Raw genomic sequence first — 25,280 nt, forward strand, 5'->3', positions numbered from 1 at the left:
CTCATCGCACACCAGCAACTCCTGTGGCGGGCCGGACGCAGTGCGCGCTAACCAAGGTAGCCAGGTGCACAGTGTTTCCTCCGACACATTGGTGCAGCTGGCATCCGGGTTGGAGGCGCGCTGTGTTAAGAAGCAGGGGGCTTGGTTGGGTTGTGTTTCGGGGGACACATGGCTTTCGACCTTCGTCTCTCCCGAGCCCGTACGGGAGTTGTAGTGATGAGACAAGATAGTAAATACTACAATTGGATACCACGAAAAGGGGGTATAAAAATAAAATAAAATTGCTGCAAAGAAACCACTACTAAAGGACACTAATGAGAGGAAGGGAGTTGCTTGGGCCAAGAAACACAAGCAATGGACGTTAGACCAGTGGAAATCTGTACTTTGTCTGAGCCCAAATTTGAGATTATTGGTGTTTTGGTGTTTTGTGAGACGCAGAGTAGGTGAATGGATGATCTCCGCATGTGGTTCCCACCGTGAAGCATGGAGGAGGTAGTGCGTGGGTGCTGTGCTCGTGACACTGTCAGCAATTTATTTTGAATTCAAGGCACACTTAACCAGCATGGCCACCACAGCATTCTGCAGCAATACGCCATCCCATCTGGTTTGCACTTAGTGGGACTATCATTTGTTTTTCAACAGGACAATGACCCAACACAGCTCCAGGCTGTGTAAGGGGTATTTGACCAAGGAGAGTGATGGAATGCTGCATCACCCGACCTCAACCCAATTGAGGTGGTTTGGGATGAGTTTTTTTCATTTAACCCTTATTTTACCAGGTAAGTGGACTGAGAACACATTCTCATTTACAGCAACGGCCTGGGGAATAGTTAGAGGAGAGGTATGAATGGGCCAATTGTAAGCTGGGGATGATTAGGTGACCGTGGTGGTATGAGGGCCAGATTCGGAATTTAGCCAGGACACCGGAGTTAATACTCCTACAATATGTTTCATGGGATCTTTAGTGCCCAGAGAGAGTCAGGACACCCGTTTAGTGTCCCATCCGAAAGACAGGACCCAACACACAGTAATATCCCCAATCACTGTCCCCTGGGGCATTGGGATATTTTTATTTTGACCAGAGGAAAGAGTACCTCCTACTGGCCCTCCAACACCACTTCCACAGCATCTGGTCTCCCATTTAAGGACTGACCAGGAGCGCTGTGAAAGAAACACAGCCAACGAGTGCTCAGCATATGTGGGAACTCCTTCAAGACTGTTGGAAAAGCATTCCAAGTGAAGCTGGTTGAGAGAATGCCAAGTGTCCAAAGCTGTCAGCAAAGCAAAGGGTGGCTACATTGAAGAATCTAAAACATATTTTGATTTGCCCAGTTCCACCCGGGCAAGCATAATAGAACACCAGAACAGCTGCTCACCAATTTGACGGCTCCAACGCAGTTCCAGTTCTGACACCACCAAAACATCCTCTATCTGATTGAATCTAAGCCTAAGACTGTCACACAGTCAACTCCTTACTGTGGACTTATTTACCAACGTTTCAAACATCAGAAACTGGTTGTTGATGGTGATTTATGAAGTAATTTATTAATCTAAGATTATCTTGCTGCACTTTAAAAGGCTTTGGATTTAAAAAGTTATTTTTGTATGGTCATTAATTCACCCTCTGCCTCTAGCTTTTTAGAAATGGGACAAAGCTTAGAGCATTGTCAGCAGCACTACAAATATTTACTAAAAACAGTCACCTTTGGCCTCTAATCTGACTGTTAAAACCAAAGTATCTAAACAATTAAACCAAAGTAACAGGGAACAGACGGTTTACTTTTTAAAGGCAAACTTAGACACAAATGTCATTTAAAAGGGAAATTTGTCAGCTCGCTTTATTGCCCTTTCTTTACATTAGACAAAATGTTGACCTCATTCCCCTAAAAAAGACCAACGTGACAACATACAGATAACGCTACCCAATTGAACACACCTTAACCTGGAAGTACAAGCAGTCACATTATAATCTATGAAGGAAGATGTATGTTAGTCAGTCTATGGGTCAAACACTTGATACATTTCCTATCATGCAGCACCTCATGTCATGTGTTTCAGGTGTAAACAAATATACAGATAAATAACCAGTCCTTGCCCAAGGAATTATTGGGGAAAATCTTGGAATGACCATACAAATTACAAACAAGCTGAATAAAGAGTTAACCAAATACCAGGCTACAATCAAATTCTGTTTAAAATAGCAATTCTTATGTACTGCGTGTCCCATCAAACACTCAATTCATAGTTGTAACAAACTATATTCCCCAGATTAATAATTCTGCCTAGATTTGAGATATAAAAAATAAAGAAAATTGCTTTTGGTAGACGTCAATGTCACTGTATAACCACTGTCTAACCATCACAATGCCACGACAGCATGATCAGCCCCTAACTAGTTGAACAGAGACAGCTTCTTCAGGGTAGTGATTGCCTTGCAGGTAGTAACAAATACTGCATCATACTGTCATAAGTCTGTCTGCATGAAAGGAGCACACCAAACAAATACATGAACAATATTGCTTCCTGGTAATAGCCTCCATCTGATTTGACGAACCCCAAACATGAACATTACATGAGCTATATTGCAGGAAGAGATTTATAACAAAAAAAGATCTACTGTGTGTTACCCATAATGTCAACATTTCATATAGGCGTTCATTTGAATTACAGCTCTGGTATAGAATAACAAAGTGACCTGAAAAAAACAAACACCTTGTAGCATTATAAATACATATGACGCAGTACGAATGGAAATATTTTAAAAGGCTAGCATTTGAGGTGCACATTAGCTGGCTGTCATTTAACTGCATCACGTGAGAAACATTAGAGCGTCACCCAACCTCACATCTTCAAAAATCACCTGAATACAGAGCTGTATATTTCAGATCCCCCCCCCCCCCCAACAATGAACACAACAATAACACCAAAACTGTACCGAGTGTTTGACATTTCAACTACAAAACAACTTCAACTGGTGTTGCTCTTGAAGTTGAGGCTAGCGATCCGTACACAGCCTCAGATATCAGAGGTTAAATCCTTTTTCGTGTTTTAAGTGGCATCAATGTGACGTATTGCGTTGGTCCATTAAATAACATGTGCTTTTGAGGGCTGAGGTCCAATGGAAGTTGCCACCTCATACTGTACATACAGGATGGTGTCTTGTAATTAGACAGGCTCCAAGTTCAGGGTGAGTCTCACTTGGATTTTAAACGTTGCAGTTTCATTTCATAGACTTCCATTTCACTACCAGAGCTGGGTGACAAACGAGGCGGTTATCATCTCTGCCACTACTGTAGCGCGAATAGGAAATAGCCAGTCATATTCACAACAGTCCACGATCAAGCTAAAACTCCACTGGCTCGGCGCACATCACAGTAAGCCCCTATTCCAGACGGCTTCAAGGAGCAGGTTCCTTCATTCAGGGGCTAAGGAGTCACAAAGCCTATGGACAGATGAAATGGCCAAACTGCCAATACAGTTTTACAACACCTTGGGTTTACAGAGGTCAACCTGATCAATCAAGTAGGTGTATGAGCCTGATGACATGGTCACCAAAAGGTAGTGGTTAGAGCGGGGAGCTGTGTAGTGTGTGTGTGTTTACGTATGTGTGTGTAAGCGCATGTGTCAGTATATGTGTGTATGTAAGGGGGAGGGGGTCCTGCTACGGGGGAACAGATGGCCAGTCAGCAGCCTGTGTCAGTCATCGTGACCCTCCTGTGACGACCCTGAGACAGCATCACTCCAAACCTCTCCAATCCCTGCCCTCTAATTGGCTGACTGCCACTTTACACAGAGCTGCTGCAGTATACAGTAAAGAGATTCTCTGTGGTTCTTATGTGGTCTTCTCATGCTGGATCTGATAGTAACACGCCTGACGGACAGGGAAATAAAAATGAATATATTATACAGATAGATTCATTTATTCCCTATGAAGCAGTGTGTTAAAGTGTACATCGATCACATTAGTATGTTATGAGTATCTGAATAAGTTGAGTTTGAGTGCATGCATTTGGATGGTATCTGAGTGCATGCATCTGCCATAGAATGTATGCTGTGTGTGTGTGTGTGTGTGTGTGTGTTTACCTTGAGTGTGGTGAACATGATGCCATGTTCTCCGTGCTGTACACAGGGGTCCATCAGGTCCTCTATCAGACTCACCTCTGACCCCAGGTTCCTGATCCTTAAGAGAAACATAGCCTTGGTTAACACAACGCAACCAGTCAAAAGTTTGAACACCTACTCATTCAAGGGTTTTTCTTTATTTTTTTTACTATTTTCTACATTGTAGAATAATAGTGAAGACATCAAAACTATGAAATAACACATATGGAATCATGTAGTAACCAACAAAGTGTTAAACAAATTAAAACATATTTTATATGAGATTCTTCAAAGTAGCCACCCTTTGCCTTGACAGCTTTGCACACTCATGGCATTCTCTCAACCAGCTTCACCTGGAATGTTTTTCCAACAGTCTTGAAGCGGAGCACTTGTTGGCTGCTTTTCCTTCACTCTGCCCTCCAATTCATCCCAATTGGGTTGAGGTTGGGTGATTGTGGAGGCCAGGTCATCTGAAGCAGCATTCCATCACTATCCTTCTTGGTGAAATACCCATTACACAGTCTGGAGGTGTGTTGGGTCATTGTCCTGTTGAAAAACAAATGATAATCCCACTAAGCCCCAACCAGATGGGATGGTGTATCGCTGCAGAACGCTGTGGTAGTCATGCTGGTTAAGTGTGCCTTGAATTCTAAATTATTCACAGACCATCAAAGCACCCACACACACCTCCTCCTCCATGCTTCATGGTGGGAACCACACATGCGGAGATCATCCCTTCACCTACTCAACATCTCACAAAGACACGACGGTTGGAACCAAATTTGGACTCAGACCAAAGGACAGATTTCCACCACAATGTCCATTGCTTGTGTTTCTTGGCACAAGCAAGTCTCTTCTTATTGGTGTCCTTTAGTGGTTTCTTCTTCAGCAATTCGACCATGAAGGCCTGATTCACACAGTCTCCTCTGAACAGTTGATATGTGTGTTACTTGAACTCTGAAGTATTTATTTGGGCTGAAATTTCTGAGGCTGGTAACTAATGAACTTGTAACTCTGGGCCTTCCTTTCCTGTGGCGGTCCTCATGAGCCAGTTTCATCATAGCGCTTGATGGTTATTGCAACTGCACTTGAAGAATGTTCAAAGTGCTTTACATTTTCGGGATTGACCTTCATCTCTAAAAATAATGATGGACTGTCGTTTTTGCTTATTTGAGTTGTTCTTGCCATAATATGGACTTGTTATTGTACCAAATAGGGCTATCTTGTGTATACCAACACTACCTTGCCACAACACAACGGATTGGCTCAAACTCATTAAGAAAAGATATTCCACAAATTAACTTTTAACAAGGTACACCTGTTAACTGAAATGCATTCCAGGTGACTACCTCATGAAGCTGGTTGAGAGAATGCCAAGCGTGTACAAAGCTGTCATCAAGGCAAAGGGTGGCTACTTTGAAGAATCTCAAATATATTTGGATTTGTTTAACAATTTTTTGGTTACTACATGATTCCATGTGTGTTATACGATGTAGAAAATAGTAAAAATAAAGAAAAACCCTGGAACGAGTAGTTGTGTCCTAACTTTTGACTGGTACTGTAAATATATTTGTAGTTCTGATTGTAATTTGATGAAAATCAGATTTCTGTGCATCTCTCAGGAACATAGAGACATGTGTGTGTTTTCATCGACTCACCGGGCGCGCAGCACCACGTAGAGGAACACAGGAAACAGGTCGTCCATGGACCACAGGAAGTTATCCTCCAGAGATGACATCACTTCCTTTGTGATCTCCTCGAATGTCAGCTGGATCACCTGCAGCTTGTCAGATGGGGTGAACGTTGTGCTGACAAAAAAAACAGTCTTAATACACATCAACCACATTGAACTGCAACATCATAAGAGTGCATGAGACCCATTCATTCATGACGATATAGTACTGCTCTGGATAAAGCGTACCTGATCTGCTGCAAGGTCTCCGTTGCAGAGGCAAAACAGGCATCTTTTGTGCTGGACACAACCTAGAAAGGGGAGAGAGACTGTCAGTAAGGACAATCTATCATGTACTTGATGCAATGTTGTAATTCACCCACAGGAGGGCAGTGTGATTCAGAATGTACTTAGTGTCATACCTCGGTCTTCTCCCCCAGCACTGGAACCGAAACTGGCCAAAACTTACTGAAAGCAAAAAGAGATGCATTTTAACATGCTATAATTACAGTTTTTTCCAGGTCAGGACAGTCAGGTTACATGATCGATAAAAAAATATATATCAAAAAATAAAAACTTGGGTCCTTTTCATTTAGCCTCGTACGACTATCCTGACCTGGCGAGATCAGTAGAGGCTACTATTCATTCCCAACCTCACTGGTCAGTCCGAGAGAGAGACTCACTGTTGCACGCCGAGGAAGGCGAGCAGGGCCACGTCTGGCTGTTTGTTGAGGCGGAGGACACACTCCCAGTACACGTCGTCCTCCTTCTCCTTCTCCAGGGCGTACAGGGTGAAGAGAGGGGGGTAGAGACGAGGCAGCAACACTGGCAGGAGCAGAGCGGAGCTACTCACCACACGCCTGGGGAAACCACACACACACAGGACATCATTCAACACACATTCAGGGGCTTAAATACTTGTGACAAGTGACATGTGCTCTTTTTACATAAGACATACTGTAACGTAATCTTCTATAGTTTTGTACATAATCCTCCATAGCTATCTCCCATTGGACCCTCCACTGCAAAACAGATCCATGATATAGATGTGTTCTCAATCAAATAAACACCCAAATACATAGCCTACATATTTATCTAGAAGTCATCTCTAAGACTATGGATTCAGTATATGACTGCTGCGTAGCCAAACCACTGAAGACTCTCCACAGGCTCCAACCAGGGAGGGTGGATATGTTATGGTCGTACCCAGGTTTGGGGGATTCTAGCTGGGTGTCTGCGCAGTTGGAGTCCTTCTTGTCCTGGGGGTCAGAGGATGGTTCAGGGATCGCTCCACCCTCCTCAGGCAGATCTGGAAACAGGAACCTGAAAGACAAAACACCACATATTCAGTACATCACACATACAGCACATGGCTTAAACAGGCTAGCCTAGGGCCAAACTGAATGGAAAAATAGTATCCAACTGTCTAAGGCAACACACACACCTGACGAGCTGGAAGATGCGGGCCAGGTAGGACATGATCTCGTTGACAGCCTGCAGCAGAAGGCGGCGGTTGGCCCCCACCCCCACGTAGGTCATCCTGTAGACAGCCACCAGGGTCTCCATCAGCCTGCCCAGGGGGTGCAGGGGCATGTCACATGCCTGGGGGGGGGCACAAAATGGAGGACAGAGAAGGTTAATGTGAGTTTCAGGATATTCATGTTTTGTGGTGTTAAGTCAGAGGTTAGAACTAAAGAGTAAATCAGTATGAACAAGGACACCTCCGGATGACGGTTCAGACATCTTCATGATTATTAGAAAAACAACTTAACCGATACTGAAAGATATTGCTTGGCAGACACGTTGGTGCGTGGGTCCATTGGCTGAGGGAGATTAGGCAGGTTAGTAAGTCACCTGGGGGTCGTTGGCTCACCTTGATGAGGTAACGCCGGATACTGTCATACTTCTCCATGGTAACAGGACCAACATGCTGCTGAGGGATGAACTCCAGACTCTCCAGCATTCTGTTTTGAGTCCGACTCAGGTTCATCTCCGGGCTGCAACACACACCAATCTCACTTAGACTACTGTACGTGTGTGAGTGTGAGAGAGAGAGTGAAATAGCGAGTGAATGTGAGATGGAAGTACTGTGTGTGGTCTCTGCTCTCTCTACCTGTCTCTGTGCTGTCTCCTGCTGGTGGTCAAGGCTACAGCGATGTTCTCCCAGGCTCGCTGGTTCTCTCCCTGGCCAGGGGCCTCACAGCCCAGCCTCATCCAACACTCCTCAAACACTACCCTCCACTTCTCCTCCGGAGGCACTGCCAGGCGCCCCAGCTTACTGGAGACGCACATACAAGGAATTAATACACATTTTCTATGTTCACATTCACTTGACCGGGTTCATTTCAAAACGATCAAACCTTTTTTCAAGGCATAGATGCAAAAAGATGTCCTGCAGACAGACAGCCTTGCTATATATATATATATTTGAGTCCGATATAGATATATAGATATATATATATATATATATATATATATATATATATATCTTTAGTGTTTAAAAAAAATGTGTGTGTGTACATACATACATACATACATACATACATACAATTTTTTTTTAAACACTAAAGATCAAAACCAAAAATCTTTGAATATGCTAATCCTCCACCATACTAAAACCAATGGCACAGAGACGTACACAGCGCGACCCTTGTCCCCATCTGAGTCGTAGAGGTTGGGTTTGAAGAAGGATCCGGTGACCTTCAGGCCAGAGCCCCACTCCCCGGTGAAGGAGCCCTCAAAGTAGTCCCCATTAGGCATAGTCAGCACACCCTGAGAGATAGGGACAGCAATGTGCTGTATTATACACGTGTCTGCTTAAATGTATGTGGCTAAGCAAAAATGTGTATGAGTGCAAGCTATGTGTGTGTGTGTGTGTGTGTGTGAGAGGCTTGTTTGTGTGCCGCTCCTCTTTCACTGACCTTTCCGTTGAGAGTCCAGTCCTCCGAGAACTCTCCTTCATATGTGGTGTTGTCCTCAGACAGCAGGACCCCTGTGCCCTGAGACCGCGAGAAAAGAATAAAAAAATAAAGCAAAATGGAGAGGTGATCCTCTTCCTCTCCTCTAACACCTTGGTGCTAACGTTCAGCTAGCATCAGGAGGAAGAACCCCACTGACCAGAACTCACTTGCATCTTGTTGTTGTTGAAGGCTCCCTCGTAGTACAGGCCAAACTGGGTTACTATGACGCCCGTGCCCTGCCGCTGGTCATCCTGCCACATGCCCATGTACTTCTCTCCTCTGACGGAACAACACAGGTCACCACGTAACATCAGCACTTCAGATACACTAATACCCCTTTCACACTATCAATCCAACCCCAATCGTACTGAGCTAGCTGGATGCGTAACCAGGCCAGTTCGGTACAGTTTACCACGGTAGGATGATAAGGGTGGGCTGGAGTGGTCCACTACCTGGTGATGTCATCAAAGACGCCGTAGCCCGTCTTCTTGTCGTGCACCCATTGGCCGATGAAGACGCTGGGGGAGGAGGAGTTCAGCGTGCCGCTGCGCAGCATCCCGTGACCGTGGCGCATGTTGTCCTGGAACGAGCCCTCGTACAACTCACCTGTAGCATACCTGCATAGACAGTCACATTGGTAGGATACACAGCGGAAACCCTACAGCCAATGTCCACATAGACATGCCTGCAAACTCCAGGTCAAGCTTTTTTATTTTGAAAGTGATTTTTAACCTTAAGGGTCTTTGTTAAATAATGTTGAACTCCTCACAAAGCCAAACAGACTCACTTGTATGTTCCGATGCCGTGCATCTTCCCTTCTTTCCAGTGGCCTTGATAGTGGTCGTTCAGGTTCAATGTCTTGCTGGGCATAACGTAATCTCCAAAACTACGAACCATAAACAAATAGCAGAACAATGAGAAATGCCTTTATTTCTGACTAGGATGATTGATACATTGATTTATTGATCGATTTACACTGACTGACCCATCCTCCAGTCCGTTCTTGAACGTCCCCGTGTAAATTCTCCCATCAAGCCACTTCACCATACCCCTGGAAACAAGGACACATACACAACAAGTCAGCGCTTTCCTACAACCCCTCAATTTTCAATGCATTGTGACTGTACAGAAGTGGAACCAGAAGTACAAGGTCCTGATTCCCTCCTTCCCCAGCTAGACCCACCTCCCATTGGGCTTGCCGGCCAGCCAGCGACCCTCGTAGGTGGCCTCCTTCAGACGGCTGTCCTTGTAGAAGGTGTAGGAGGCGGTCCGGGAGATGGGAGGCTCCGCCCTCTGCCCTGCCCCTGAGCCTGACTGCCCCGCCCCAGTCATGGCCTGGTCCACCGCCTGGTTGATTGAGCGAAGCCACTTGGCCTGGAGAACACAGGTCGGTTAATAGTCATATTGAAGTGAAATTAATTTAATGGGTTGTTACACCGTCTGTCACCACACGCTCCAAACAGAACCCAACTAGGCAGCTTTAGCGCTACAAAGACAACCACTACATACTTGTAACCTGAGCAGGTGAGTAGTGAAGCCTGGCTATTGGCTAGTGGCCTACCTTCTCCATGGAAGAACAGGCCAACAGGGTGAAGGTCTCCTCAGGTGAGATCAACTTCAGTCCATGCCTGGATGGAACATAGGGAAACGCTGCCTCAGCTGAGCTGTGCTAACTCGGTCCTGGGGACCCCAAGGGGTGCACGTTTTGGTTTTTGCCCTAGCACTACACAGCTGATTCAAATAATCAAAGCTTGATGATTAGTTGAATCAGCTGTGTAGTGCTTGGGGAAAATAATAATAATTGTGCACCCTTTGGGGTCCCCAGGACCGAGTTTGGGAAAAGCTGAGCTAAGGGGTCAATAACACACCAGTTAAACACTCTGGTTGGACAGATAGGGTGATTGACAGACTCACAGGCCAGTGTTCTCCTCCGGGATGGGCTCGACCCACAGTGTGGCCAATGGGAAGACGTGGTGGGTGGAGAACTGCAGGAGAGGGAGGGGAGAGCGAGACCTCAGTATGCCGATACACTCAGCTACAGTACACTGGTTCAACAGTCAGGGAAGTAGTCAGGGCACTGGAGCTAACACAGTCACATGACCTAGGAGATGCCAATATGCATGGCACACGGAGAGGCGAGGGCGACAGGGCACGAGGCAGGCCGACAGACACAGCACACAAGGTGGAACCGACGGGGATTAAAAACGCTCACTACGTCATCAAAACACAAGAAAATGCTCTCCTTGGAATGAAACATAAATCAAAAAGGAACAGAAACTGTTTGAGAGAAGTGAACCTGAGACGGCTGATCCTCATGTTGTGTCACATGGTTTCAGAGTAATGATAACTAAGGCTCCAGATAGCAAAAATACAAATAAAAGTGAGCCAAAAGGCATCTTAGTTAAATAACCAAGACGCACACGTTGGGAAGACCCAATAACGTCAGTCTTATCTTTTTAGATTTGGGTTTATATTGATGTCTATGTTGCTATGACGAGGTCATAGAAGTAGGCAATATACTACAGAGAGCCTTAGTTATTAAAAAGTATCAGTTCAGCTTTAAAAACACACAGTATCCTGAGGCTAGCATCAGAGGGCAAGGGGGCACTGGGCTCGGCTGAGGAGAAGCTGCACACTGTAGAGTGGTGTGGCCCCGCTCTGGGGCTCCTGATGTTCAGGAGCAGTTATATTAGTTAAAGCCTGAGGGAGAAGGCAGAGAAGGTAAATAACCACCATTCTTGACTCTTTACTGCGAGCTTCAAGAAATCCAGGCTTATTCCAGCCAGGTGTTAGTACATCATATGTGCATAAAGAAGATAAGAAAAACTGTGTCTGTCTGTGTGGGTGTTACTTCAAGCTGGGAAGCCAGTGTTTGTGGTTTAGGACAGGCAGAAGGTGCCTAAAGAGCTGCTACATCAAGCCTACATCCTAAGCCAAGCCCTGGCCACATGGGGGCGCTGCATATGACTAGGGGTCAGTACACTGGCTGCTGCTGCTGCATACTTACAAGGCTTTTATAGGGAACCACGCCCTGATAGGACAAAGACAAACACACAACTTGATAGAAGTCAGTCAACACACCAGATATATTCATATCAAATACTCTGAGGATGTTAACTCATTTTTTTTTTTAAGTGAAAGAAAGAACGAACGAACTAAAAGGACATTGGCACCTTTGTAAGAGCCAGCTGTAAGAGCTGTGAGGAGCTGTGTTTACCTGAGCGTGGACGAGTGCATCGTTGAAGAGGATGAACCAGTTGACAGAGAACCTTCCAGAGTTCTGTAGCGTCAGGGCCTTGTTACTGCTCTCACAGATCAGCCTCCGGCGGGGCTTACGCAGGGAATCCTAGAACAGGAACGCCAGGTTAAATGGGATAAGAGGTTGATAAACTGGAGATTTTGGGCTGAATAAAAGCTCTTATACCCATTTCACACTATGGAGCCAAACCCGAACCAAGCTGTACTGTGGTGGCCTGACTAGAAATCCACCATAGTTGCTGGAACCATTGAAAGGACAATGTGAAAAGAAAATATCTGAGCAAGCACAGTATGGTTGGCATTGGCTCAATAGTGTGAATCTGGCACTGATTACTGTGGTCAAACCAACTGACCAGGCCACTGACCGTCATCTTGCCAGGGAAGCTCTTCCAGAAGTGGTATGTGTACTCTGCCTCCTTCCTCCTCCTCTTCAGATGAAGAGCCAGGGCCTCAAACTTAGAGCAGCCATCCTGCAGCTTCTGGTAGTCCACTGAGCTCTGGAGACAGAGAGACAAGAAAGTGAGAGTATGTATGAAGGTGTGTGAGCGTGTGCATGTGTGTGTGTGTGTGCACGCCCCGGTCCTAGTTCCTCTACGTACCACCTCGAAGCAGGTTCCCAGTTTGAACAGCAGCCTGCCATACTCGTGAAGGTGTCTCATGGGCAGGTAGAAGAGCGTCACCAACAGGTCACTCAGAGGAATGTTCTCCTCGCTGGACTCTGCCAGCCGCTGCAACAGCTCTGGACACTTCCCAAAGAATTCTCTGAGCAGAGGAACAGGGGATGGAGGGAGGAGAGGGAGGACGGGGAAGAGAGGAGAGATGGAAAAGGAAACAAGAGATTTCCTGTTTTAATTCACCGTTCCAGTTAAAAGCATGAGAAGGGTAATTCAGTCGCTCTTGGTTGAAGCCTTGATGAAGGAACACATTGGTTTATAATTAAGCAATAAGGCACCTCTGGGGTTTGTGGTATATGGCCAATATACCACGACGCAACATGGAGTCCCTGGATACAGCCCGTAGCCTGATATATTGGCCATATACCACAAACCCCCGAGGTGCCCTATCGCTATTATAAACTGGTTACCCACGTAATTAGAATAGTATAAAAAAATTAAATAATGTTTTGTCATACCCGTGGTACTGTCAGCCAATCGGCATGAAGGACTCTTACCACCAGTTTCATAATTAAAAATAATTCATAAGAATTCATCCTGACTTTTCCCTTTCCAATTAAAGCTGCATGAGCTTCCTGAGTCTCGTGTGCAGAATTACGAGGCATCAAACAGCTGTCCTCTGACACAGGCCTAGGTCAATGTCAAGGATAATGAACACACAGGCCAATGTCAAGGATAATGAGCACACAGGCCTAGGTCAAAGTCAAGGATAATGAGCACACAGGCCAAAGTCAAGGATAATGAGCACACAGGCCAAAGTCAAGGATAATGAGCACACAGGCCAAAGTCAAGGATAATGAGCACACAGGCCAATGTCAAGGATAATGAGCACGCATGTCTAGGTCAAAGTCAAGGATAATGAGCACACAGGCCTAGGTCAAAGTCAAGGATAATGAGCACACAGGCCTAGGTCAAAGTCAAGGATAATGAGCACACAGGCCTAGGTCAATGGTAAAGATAATGAACATATAGTATAATGGGCACGCGAAATGGTAAGGATAATAAGCTAGGGCTGCTAGATGTCCTAGTGTGTGTGTACACACTCACAGCGAGGGCTTGGCCAGAGCCTGGAAGCCCCCCATCACCAGGAAGTTACCCACAGAGCAGCAGTACCTGGCAGGGAGCGATGAGGAGGGAGAAGGAATGGAAAGAGGAGAGAAGGAGAGGTCATTATCCACACAGAACTGCATGTAAACAACCTGTTAAAAACCAGTGGGAGTGTCAGACATTGTGCATTTGTGTACACAACAGTACATACTCATTGTACGTGTCCAGGAAGATGCTGGCATGCTCCAGCATAACCAGGCTTTTAAACTCCCGGCGGCGGCGCAGGTTGGTGCTGAGGGAGGCAGAGTGCTGGCCAGTCAGGTGACACAGGCGGCTATAACACCTCACCAGGCTCCGTAGCAGCACTGTGGACGCCGGGCCTAGAGCTGTACTCAACGACTCTGAGGGGTAGACGGAGAACACACCACACATACACCTGTTAACAAACACTATGCGAAAGAACACACACATCCAAGAGAAATCAACCTAATACTTACTAACTTACTCTATTTCAGCACACAGTTAACCAAAAAGTTACAGGTCTGTACGAACAACAACATTATGTGAGCAAAATGTAAGCTTTATGCCAGATCTTTTTGAACACGGACCGTTCACTTTTTTTTGTTGCTTTTGATTGGACATGGTTACCGTTATAATAAAAACTCATCCTTCCCTCTCTCCCTAACCTCTGACCCATGGCCTCTGTCCAGCGGAGCTGGAGCTGCAGCAGTAGTTCTCACCCAGGTCCAACAGGGGGCGCAGGATGTGGTTCTTCACAGAGCTCAGCTTGCAGTAGAACTTCCTCTCGGCAGTAGCCAGCTCGTGGAGGCTGGCGATGAAACCCATGATGTTGCGGTCGGCTAGCGCCACGCAGCTCTGGCCCCCCGCAAACACACCGCTCACGTAGCCCAACTAAAACACGGATACACAAACCCACACACACCACCGTCAGGCCAAATGGCAGTTGAAATCATGAAGCAGATGCTTACTACAATAAAAGTCGAACATAGCAGGGGTTCAGTACTGTGTGTGTGTGTGTGTGGTCCACTACTCACGTTCATGCAGAAGGGGAGCAGCACTGGTTGCTGGGTGTAGCTGTACCCCTCCGTCTGGTCCTGGGGTGTGTCCTGCACCCCCTCTCTGACCTGCTGTCCGCTATAGTAAAGGATGGGCTGATAACAGTCCCCATCGGCCAGGAGGAGGGTGTGCTGCGCCCCCGCACCCACGTCCCAGACACGGATCCCCTCAGACAGCTACAGGGTCACACCAGGGACAAACAGAGCAGATCAGATCACTGTACATAGTCTTTTGTGTTGCGCTAGGCTTCTACAACTCGGTGGCCTTGTGGTGTCAACCCCGAGAATGGAAGGTTTGGGAGCTCGATCCCCGGCCGAGTCATACCAAAGACTGTAAAAATGGGACCTGACGCGTCTCTGTTTGGCAATCAGAATTAAAGAGATAGATTGGAGGGAAGGCTCTGCGATAGACTAGTGTCCTGTCCAGGGGGTGTATTTGTACATCAAGCTGCCTCATGCTACAGATAAAGGAGATACACGCCAAGGCTACTCAAGCTTATACAAACAGTCCTGCACAAATTCAATAGTTATATATTTGTCCTATGATATGCGATCACTGTAAGCGTGAGGGTGCTTTTCCATTGAGACTTAGCCCCACACCAGGGTGTCTCCTGTGTTTTATGTTAAGGTAGTCTTATTGTGTTTTTACCAGGAGACTGGTGGCGAGCAGAAACAACAACCTCCGCATCATTCAAGACTGTGGCTTCGTGAGGTGTTCAAGTTCACAGTTAGTTAAATAAAAATCGGAAAAGAACCCAGGGCTTGGCTCCAAGTCAGAGCAGGGCCGCTGGAGCCATGGCCCAGTGAGAAGCAGGAGCCGGCGAGCGTTGAAGGAAACACTGGGTTAAATCCCCAGTGGAAATGTGGCGTTATTGTTCTACGACGGAGAGTGCTTTAAATCGCTGTTGCAGAGTTTAGTAATGTGGGTATATAAGGTTAGCAGTGTTTCTCCTTCTCCTTGTTTTCAGCAGCCGTGGCCAAGGTAGCAGGGAGCCAAAGAACACCCTTCACATGCATTGCCCAGCGGTGGGGCGTCGGTGCTGAATGTATAAAGGAGGAACACTGGCTTGGTGTGTGCTAAAGATTACTGTATGGGCACCATTTTCCTCAATTAAAGAAACACACTTACCTTGGCAAGGCGAGGGATAGTAGTAGGAGATGCCATGTGTCCCAGCTGGCCAGAGCTGTTACTACCCCAGGAGAAGACCTTGAACACACACACACGCACACAAACACACAAAATGTTCACACAGTTGGGAGGAATCCCTCAAGACTCCCACGAGGAGTGATAATGTAGTTTCTGACCTGGGACTGTGCAGTCAGGGCCAGGGAGTGATGTGCCCCAGCAGCCACAAGCACCACTTCCTTACTGCTCAGGCACTTGATGCACAGTGGCTGCAGCCTGCAGGTCAGAAACACCTCTCAGTCAACAACCAGGGCCAAAGCATTTCAGAGTAGGAGTGCTGATCTAGTATCAGGTCCGACCTGTCCATGTAATCTTATTTATCGCAAAAGCCAAACAGATTCTAGGTCAGATTCAGCGCTCATACTCTGATGCTTTACTGGCCTACACAACTGTCAATCATGGTTCTCATCCCCCAGCGATTGATGTAGAGTGGACACTGACCTGGGGAGGTTGTCCCCGTGGCCTAGCTGGCCCTCCTCGCCCCGCCCCCAGCTCCACACCTCGGTCTGCAGGGAGGGGAGCAGCTCCCCCGCCTCTGGGAGCCCTCCCACAGGGGTGAGGGGCACCGCTCGCACCCTGGGCCGGCTGGCCCTCCGCAGCAACCTGGGGGACACTACAGACGGAGACAGACCAATATGTTTCTTAAAATGGTACATTTTCTACGCTTCCTCTCAAACCATGTTCAGTTACGGCGGTCAACTGCTGTTAATGTTACAGATGAAGTCCTCCCTGTTCCACAGGTGAGTGTAAACAACTGTAAAGAAATGCTCAGGATGACTGGTTTAGTCATGGAGTGATCATCTACTCTGGAAATACAAAACATTTCTAAGCCCCTGCAATAACCCAGAAACGCAGCCCTCACAGCATCCTCCAGACGATGAGGCATTGAGCCCCGCCGGAAACAGGTCCTGTACCACAGTAAGAGTATGGGAGGGACTGTTAATGATGACAGACAGACCGAGACGGCACTGGGGAGGCATGGGTTGGTTGCTCTCACAGAGAGAGCGGTCTGCCAGCCCAGAGAGAGCGGTCTGCCAGCCCAGAGAGAGAGCGGTCTGCCAGCCCAGAGAGAGAGCGGTCTGCCAGCCCAGAGAGAGAGCGGTCTGCCAGCCCAGAGAGAGAGCGGTCTGCCAGCCCAGAGAGAGAGCGGTCTGCCAGCCCAGAGAGAGAGCGGTCTGCCAGCCCAGAGAGAGAGCGGTCTGCCAGCCCAGAGAGAGAGCGGTCTGCCAGCCCAGACAGAGAGCGGTCTGCCAGCCCAGAGAGAGAGCGGTCTGCCAGCCCAGAGAGAGAGCGGTCTGCCAGCCCAGAGAGAGAGCGGTCTGCCAGCCCAGAGAGAGAGCGGTCTGCCAGCCCAGAGAGAGAGCGGTCTGCCAGCCCAGAGAGAGAGCGGTCTGCCAGCCCAGAGAGAGAGCGGTCTGCCAGCCCAGAGAGAGAGCGGTCTGCCAGCCCAGAGAGAGAGCGGTCTGCCAGCCCAGAGAGAGAGCGGTCTGCCAGCCCAGAGAGAGAGCGGTCTGCCAGCCCAGAGAGAGAGCGGTCTGCCAGCCCAGAGAGAGAGCGGTCTACCAGCCCAGAGAGAGAGCGGTCTACCAGCCCAGAGAGAGAGCGGTGAGCTGTCTATCCCCTTCTTGGCTGCAGCAGAGAGCTAATAATAATCATTTGGTGGGTGTTTTAATTTGTCCCGTTTCACAGGACATGTTCAAGCATGTATTATACCCATATGTCAAATTTGTTTCTTGCATATCCAAAACTCACTTAAGACAACCTCAGAGAGCTAGGGACAAATCCTGCCTTTCAGCTTTCACCCTACCAAAGTGACAATAGAAGATTCCTACGTTACTGCAGGCCCTACCACTGACTGTTTCTCAAGAGATTATTAGACCATCTTGCCCCCCCCCTCCCCCCCCCCCTCCTTACTGTAACCCTTCTGGTTAAGTCCTCACATTAATATGGCCTCACATTCCTCTATGGCAGAGTGCTTTAATCTCAGAACAATAACCACTGTTCACTGACTAACCCACATAAACACACACACACAAACACATAAACACACACACACAAACACATAAACACAAACACACACACAATATGTTCGCAGGCTGGATGAGTGGGGACACACACGCATACTTAGAGTATAGGAGGAAGATGAAGATAAGGATAAGAGGCTATGAGCAGAGGAGGAGGATAAGAGACAAACAGCGTATCTACCCTGAGAGAGGAGTCCAGGCAGAGAGAGACGTCGACTCAGGCCCTCTGCTTCCTCCTCACGGATATCCCCCGTGCTGCAGCTCTTCTTCCCCTGCATGGACTCCTCCAGGCGCACCCGCACCTCCGCGGGTCCCCCTGGAAACCCACCGGGTACTCCACCGGGTACTCCTGCTACACCCCCAATCCCAGGGTAGTAGTAGTTAATCATCTTCTTCAGGGACAGAGCCTCGTAGGTGGAGACCACTCTCTCGCCCACGGCGGAGGCACAGGATGAGACCAGGTTGTTGAGGGCAGAGCTGGTGGTCACTGGCATGACCCCGGGGATGAGGTCAGAGGTCAGGAGGTCAAGGCTATCTGCTGGGGGCTGAAACAAACACAAGGTGCATTAGGCAACACACAAAAGAAAACTGACAAACAGGAAGACTTCCTATGACCTGTAAGTAAAGCACATTTGAGTTATCCATAGCAAAACTGTTTTACCTTTTCGTGCTTTAATGAACACAACCCAGGAAACACAGCGTGACAGCTCATTGTCACTTTTCAAACTACAAGAAAGTAAATTTGTCACCCACCAAGTACGCAAAAATGGGTAGCTTTAGGCTTAAAGATTCAACTCATCACTACTAACCTGAAAACTTGCTCCTGCTATGGTCATCTTGGCAGTCTCCTCAGCCAAAGAGGTGTCAGACTGTTTCTTGAGATATTCTTTCACTGCCTGATCATCAGGGTAGGGGGAGTTTCGAGACCCTGCACCCCCCACACCTCGATCAGAGTCTGTCCCAGAAGCAGAGATGTCAGCATCTGTGGTGGTCAAGACTTCCCCATTCTGTGCCACTGTCCTCCCCCTCTCATAGTCTGCATGTTCTGTTATGGAGGGATGGGGACCTGGCGCTGAGGCAGAGGTATGAGAGGAGAGGAGGGGCTCTGAAGGAGAGCTCAGAAGCCCTAGTGGAGGGGACCTTCCAGGCCCCAGCCTGGCCTCTCCTTCAGCCAGCAACTCCACCCCTAGGGGGCAGTAATGACTATCTGAGATAATGACGTGGTCCTCCTTGTCCGTCATGGTGTAGAGCAGCTGGTTGCACTGGCCACACTTGTCTGGCAGGGGCCGCCGGGACTCCTGAGGTGGTAGGCAACGCACCAAGGCAAGGCTGTGGAAGGCCCCACAGGCCACCTGAAGGACGTGTCTGCCCACCAGGTGCTCCACCTTTTGGGGCTTCCAAACGGGGAAGATGGTGGTGACCAGGCCGAGCTGGCAGCCGCTGCCCCAGGCCCACACCTCGTGCTGGGCAGAGAGAGCAAGGGAGTGCTGCTCCCCGCAGGCCAGCTCCAGGACCCGGATGGTATGGGGGGGGCTGGTGTCGGGGTCCATGACAGCCACTGGAGTAGGGTTGGGGACTACAGTGAGGCTGGACAGGCCACACTGGCCGAACGAGTTCTCCCCCCACATGTGGACCCCACCGTCCTCAGTAAGCGCCCCGCTATGGAAACTGCCCGCTGCCACGGCGACCACGCGCTGGCCACTGAGAGCGCTCTCTAGGACAGGCTTCAGGGGGCCCACCTCTGACACCTGGCTCTGTCTCCATGGGAACTCACCGAAGCTGTACACCTGCCCGCCTAAATACATTACAACACAACATTCCAGTTATTAGACAAGAGGATCTGTTAGAAATTATTGCCAGTAGTATGTGTACATAAGTAATTTAAAAAAACAAAGCAAAATACATTTATATTTTAATTATAGATCAAGCAGGCTAATCAAAAATGTCAGAGTTTTGCCATTATATCAAAGGCTGTCCATTGACTCTCACCCTCCACCAGTAGAACCCCATGGCGTGTCCCCAGGGCAGCCTGCAGCACAGGCCTGGACAGGAGCACTCTCTCTGGGGTGACACTATAAGAGTAGCCCTTCCAGGTGTGGAGCGACCCTCGCTCCCCTGAACTGTCCTCCTCACCAGAGCTGTAGAATACATACAGAAGTAGGCAGTCAGTCAAACAGACAGACAGACATTGACAAGTCATGTCTCAAGGATTCTGAACAACCACACTGAAAGCATACATTGTTTTTGAATTACCAAGACAAAACATGCCATGGAACAGAAGTTATAGTAGCTAGCTAGAGAAACAACAAGAGCTTTGTGAGGACATAGACTTACACAAAGAATATTATTTGTTGTCATACGATGATCACATATTTATTGACAACACCCTACCTACGGGCTACATACCTTTTCCTCTGGGACTCCATCACTGAGATTTATCCAGGGCAATGCTGATGCATAGACTGGTGAAATTCAACTTGAAAAACTCAAAATCCGTTTCTAAATTCAGCCCTGTATCGAATACGGTAAACAACATTGGACACAAGACAACTTACAAAAATGACTAGCTAATGGTAACACTGCCTAACTGAATTGCATACAGACCCTACAGGTAGCTAGGGTGGCTTCAGAATAACCAGCACGAGTGACAGTACGCGAAAGCTTGTGTTGTTGTTGACAGGAGAGAGAGAGAGATATTTTCTTTTCACGGTTTACATGGCTAGCTGTCAATCATGTGGGAGTGAGGTAAACTAGCTAACACTGACCCCCCTATTTGAGTAGCCAGCTAACTAACGTTAGCCAGATACTATTAGCTATTTATTTGATGAAATACTATTTTCAGTCCATTAGCTAATGCGTTTGCTTGAAATGACGCAACTAGCTAGGAGGATCACGTCATGCCATAATTACTAGATGCCTACCAAAGCCTTTGACAGTCTCAGTACTGTATTGACTTCGTTATAGTCTCCGTATAACTAACGTTAAATAGCAACTCGGAGCTGACATGTATCCTCCCACTTGCTCCTTGTACTGTAGCTACTAACCATGTATTATTTACAATCTGAGATACAATTGTCTTTCACCTACCGGTCCCCTGACCATATCAATTTTTTCATAAACCTGTGAAATGTACAGCGACTGAGTCATCCAAGGGATTAGCTGGCTAGCTAATTGCTATCCTTTTTATTTTCGCTTTGTCGTTGGGACCACATGTTGAACGGAAGCCGAGAGGCCTCAAAGCGTGCGTATTTTCTTGCCTTTCAAAAAATAAATTATTACATCGATTCTGTCAAGTAGCTTAGCTTTGCTAGCTATCTATTTTGAAATACACCAGATATGGAATTCTGCTGTTTTACACTGTAATTTCCTATTTGATTAATGTGTGTCAATGCCAAGGTGAAAAACGGGTGCAGGTACAAGGTGCAAGTAGGTGATACGTTTTTTTTTTCAATTTGTACATTTTGGAAAAATATAGCTGAGAGCAGCAATGATCGGGGTCCACAGGATGAGAAAGGACAATATCAGTTGGATAACAAAGCAAGCACTCTGTCATGTAGGAACTATCTTTCTTTATGTGCAATCAGTGAAAACATTATGATAAGTATTTTTAGATTTAGAGTATGTGCTCACTAGCATCTATAGGTACAGTGCAGTCATATTTGAATGACTCTAAATACAAAATCTGGAGTGACTCTGACATACGGTGGGAAGAAAAAGTATGTGAACCCTTTAGAATTACCTGGATTTCTGCATAAATTGGGTATAAAATTTGATCTGATTTTCATCTAAGTCACAACAATAGACAAACAGTCTGCTTAAACTAATAACACATAAACAATTGTTAATGTCTTTATTGAACACACCTTGTAAACATTCACAGTGCAGGAACCCTTGAATTTAATAACAGGTAGTTTTTTTGTTTGTTGAATTTTACCCCTTTTTCTCCCCAATTGTTAGTAGTTAGTAGCCAATTGCCATTTTCCTAAGTTCTTTTTTATGGCACCTGACCACACGACTGAACAGTAGTCAAGGTGTGACAAAACTAGGACCTGTAGGACCTGCCGTGTTGATAGTGTTGTTAAGAAGGCGGAGCATCGCTTTATTATAGACAGACTTCTCCCCATCTTAGCTACTGTTGTATCAACATGTTTTGACCATGACAGTTTACAATATAGTGTTACTCCAAGCAGTTAGTTTAGTCATCTCAACTTCCCCAATCTCCACATTATTTATTACAAGATTTAGTTGAGGTTTAGGGTTTAGTGAGTGTTTTGTTCCAAATACAATGCTTTAAGTTTTAGAAATATTTAGTGCTAACTTATTCCTTGCCACCCACACTGAAACTAACTGCAGCTCTTTGTTGAGTGTTGTAGTAATTTCAGTCGCTGTAGTAGCTGACATGTATAATGTTGAGTCATCCACATACATAGAAACTCTTGCTTTACTCAAAGTCAGTGGCATGTCGTTAGTAAAAATTGAAAAAGCAAGGGGCCTAAACAGCTACCCTGGGGAATTCCTGATTCTAACTGGATTATATTTGATAGGCTTCCATTAAAGAACACCCTCTGTGTTCTGTTAGACAAGTAACTCTTTATCCACATTATAGCATGGGGTGTAAAGCCATAACACATACGTTTTTCCAGCAGCAGACTATGATCAATAATGTCAAAAGCTGCACTGAAGTCTAACAAGACAGGCCCAACAATCGTTTTATCATCAATTTCTCTCAGCAAATCATCAGTCATTTGTGTAAGTGCTATGCTTGCTGAGTGTCCTTTCCTATGAGCATGCTGAAATTCTGTTGTCAGTTTGTTTACTGTAAAATAGCATTGTATCTGGTCAAACACAATTCTTTCCAGAAGTTTACTAAGGGTTGGTAACAGGCTGATTGGTCGGCTATTTGAGCCAGTAAAGCTTCCCTCCAGGCCTGAGGGCACACGCTCTCTAGTAGGCTTAAATTGAAGATGTTGCAAACAGGAGTGGCATATTTCTGCTATTATCCTCAGTAATTTTCCATCTAGATTGTCAGACCCTGGTGGCTTGTCATTGTTGTTTTCATCTCTTCCACACTGACTTTACAGAATTCAAAAGTACAATTCTTGTCTTTCATAATTTGGTCCGATATACTTGGATGTGTTGTGTCAGCGTTTGTTGCTGGCATGTCATCCCTAAGTTTGCTTATCTTGCCAATGAAAAAGTCATTAAAGTAGTTTGCAATATCAGTGGGCTTTGTGATGAATGAGCCATCTGATTCAATAAATGAAGGAGCCGAGTTGGCTTTTTCCCCCTAAATTTAATTTAAGGTGCCCCAAAGCTTTTTACTATCATTCTTTATATAATTTTTCTTTGTTTCATAGTGTAGTTTATTTTTATTTTTATTTAGTTTAGTCACATGATTTCTTAATTTGCAGTACGTTTGCCAATCATTTGGGATGCCAGACTTAATTGCCATACCTTTCGCCTCATCCCTCTCAACCATCCTCATCAATCAAAGGGGATTTTAACCGTTTTTACAGTCATTTTCATAATGGGTGTGTGCTTATTAGTAACTGGAATAAGTTGTTTCATAAATGTGTCAAGTGCAGCGTCTGGTTGCTCCTCATTACACACCACAGACCAGCAAGTATTCTTTACATCATCAACATATGAATCACTACAAAACTTCTTCTATGACCTCTCAAACACTATATTAGGCCCAGCCTTTGGAACTTTGGTTTTCCCAGATATGGCTATTATATTGTGATCACTACATCCTATGGATTTGGATACTGCTTTAAAGCAAATATCTGCAGTGTCACGAAAGATGTGATCAATGCATGATTTAATTCCTGTGCTCTTTGTAACTACCCTGGTAGGTTGACTGACGACCCAATCCAGGTTGCATGCACTGGTTACCGTTTGAAGTTTTTTCCTGAGGTGCCAGCTTGATTATAGCCAGTCAATATTTAAATCACCCAGAAAATATACTTCTCTGTTGACATCACATACATTATCAAGCATTTCACACATATTATCCAAATACTGACTGTTAGCACTTGGTGGTCTATAGCAGTTTCCCACAAGAATAGGCTTTAGGTGAGGCAGATGAACCTGTAGCCATATTACTTCAACAGTATTTAACATTCGATTGTCTCTAAGCTTTGCAGGAATCTGGTTCTGAATATAGACCGCAACACCACCTCCGTTGGCATTTCTGTCTTTTCGGTAGATGTTATAACCATGTATTGCTACCACTGTATCATCAAAGGTATTATCTTAGTGAGTTTCAGAGATAGTCAGAATCAGTGGCTTCTTCCATGGTGTCCTCCCATGAACACCATTCTTGTTTAGTGTTTTACGCATTGTAGACTCATCAACAGAGATGTTAGCATCTTCCAGAGATTTCTGTAAGTCTTTAGCTGACACTCTAGGATTCTTCCTGTTTGGCCCTGTCCGGGGGTATCATCGGATGGGGCCACAGTGTCTCCTGACCCCTCCTGTCTCAGCCTCCAGTATTTATACTGCAGTATAAATCGGGGGGCTCGGGGGGCTAGGGTCAGTTTGTTATATCTAGAGTACTTCTCCTGTCTTATCCGGTGTCCTGTGTGAATTTAAGTATGCTTTCTCTAATTCTCTCTTTCTTTCTCTCTCTCGGGGACCTGAGCCCTAGGACCATGCCTCAGGACTACCTGGCATGATGACTCCTTGCTGTCCCCAGTCCACCTGGCTGTGCTGCTGCTCCAGTTTCAACTGTTCTGCCTGCGGCTATGGAACACTGACCTGTTCACCGGACGTGCTACCTGTCCCAGACCTGCTGTTTTCAACTCTCTGGAGACAGCAGGAGCGGTAGAGATACTCCTAATGATCGGCTATGAAAAGCCAACTGACATTTACTCCTGAGCTGCTGACTTACTGCACTCTCAACAACTACTGTGATTATTATTATCTGACCATGCTGGTCATTTATGAACATTTGAACATCTTGGCCATGTTCTGTTATAATCTCCACCCGGCACAGCCAGAAGAGGACAGGCCACCCCTCATAGCCTGGTTCCTCTCTAGGTTTCTTCCTAGGTTTTGTCCTTTCTAGGGAGTTTTTCCTAGCCACCGTGCTTCTACACCTGCATTGCTTGCTGTTTGGGGTTTTAGGCTGCGTTTCTGTGCAGCACTTTGAGATATCAGCTGATGTAAGAAGGGCTATATAAATACATTTGATTTGATTTGACAATTTGTCTTACCGTGGACTGACTTTTAGAGATACTTTTGTCACCCTTTCCAGCTTTATGCAAGGCAACAATTCTTA

General features: G+C 46.3%; 1 protein-coding gene across 5 annotated transcripts; it reads right to left on the reverse strand.

Annotated features, from left to right (window-relative positions):
- Positions 1 to 1,808: 1,808 nt before the first annotated feature.
- LOC109906713 (alsin) lies at positions 1,809 to 21,197 on the reverse strand. 5 transcript variants are annotated; one of them, XM_031792411.1, is made up of 35 exons: positions 21,086 to 21,197; positions 20,405 to 20,509; positions 19,988 to 20,136; positions 18,808 to 19,793; positions 18,180 to 18,543; positions 16,416 to 16,587; positions 16,094 to 16,190; positions 15,918 to 15,995; positions 14,768 to 14,965; positions 14,453 to 14,624; positions 13,924 to 14,113; positions 13,713 to 13,778; positions 12,591 to 12,753; positions 12,357 to 12,488; positions 11,951 to 12,079; positions 11,741 to 11,764; positions 10,648 to 10,718; positions 10,295 to 10,361; positions 9,917 to 10,107; positions 9,719 to 9,784; positions 9,521 to 9,619; positions 9,186 to 9,350; positions 8,901 to 9,012; positions 8,695 to 8,772; positions 8,412 to 8,545; positions 7,887 to 8,051; positions 7,647 to 7,770; positions 7,218 to 7,375; positions 6,980 to 7,096; positions 6,457 to 6,633; positions 6,196 to 6,241; positions 6,023 to 6,084; positions 5,760 to 5,909; positions 4,084 to 4,180; positions 1,809 to 3,871 (listed from the first exon to the last, which is right to left on the reverse strand). In XM_031792411.1, exons 2-35 carry the CDS (start codon positions 20,422 to 20,424, stop codon positions 3,833 to 3,835), a joined length of 5,058 nt encoding a protein of 1,685 aa, XP_031648271.1. In that variant the 5' UTR covers positions 20,425 to 20,509; positions 21,086 to 21,197; the 3' UTR covers positions 1,809 to 3,832. The 5 variants fall into 5 exon arrangements, with proteins under 5 accessions (XP_031648271.1, XP_031648269.1, XP_031648274.1 ...); XM_031792409.1 differs by having other exon boundaries at positions 12,345 to 12,488; XM_031792414.1 differs by lacking the exon at positions 11,741 to 11,764.
- Between the last annotated feature and the right edge of the window lie 4,083 nt (positions 21,198 to 25,280).

Source organism: Oncorhynchus kisutch, linkage group LG16 (genome assembly GCF_002021735.2).
Source record: "Oncorhynchus kisutch isolate 150728-3 linkage group LG16, Okis_V2, whole genome shotgun sequence".
NCBI lineage: Eukaryota > Metazoa > Chordata > Actinopteri > Salmoniformes > Salmonidae > Oncorhynchus > Oncorhynchus kisutch.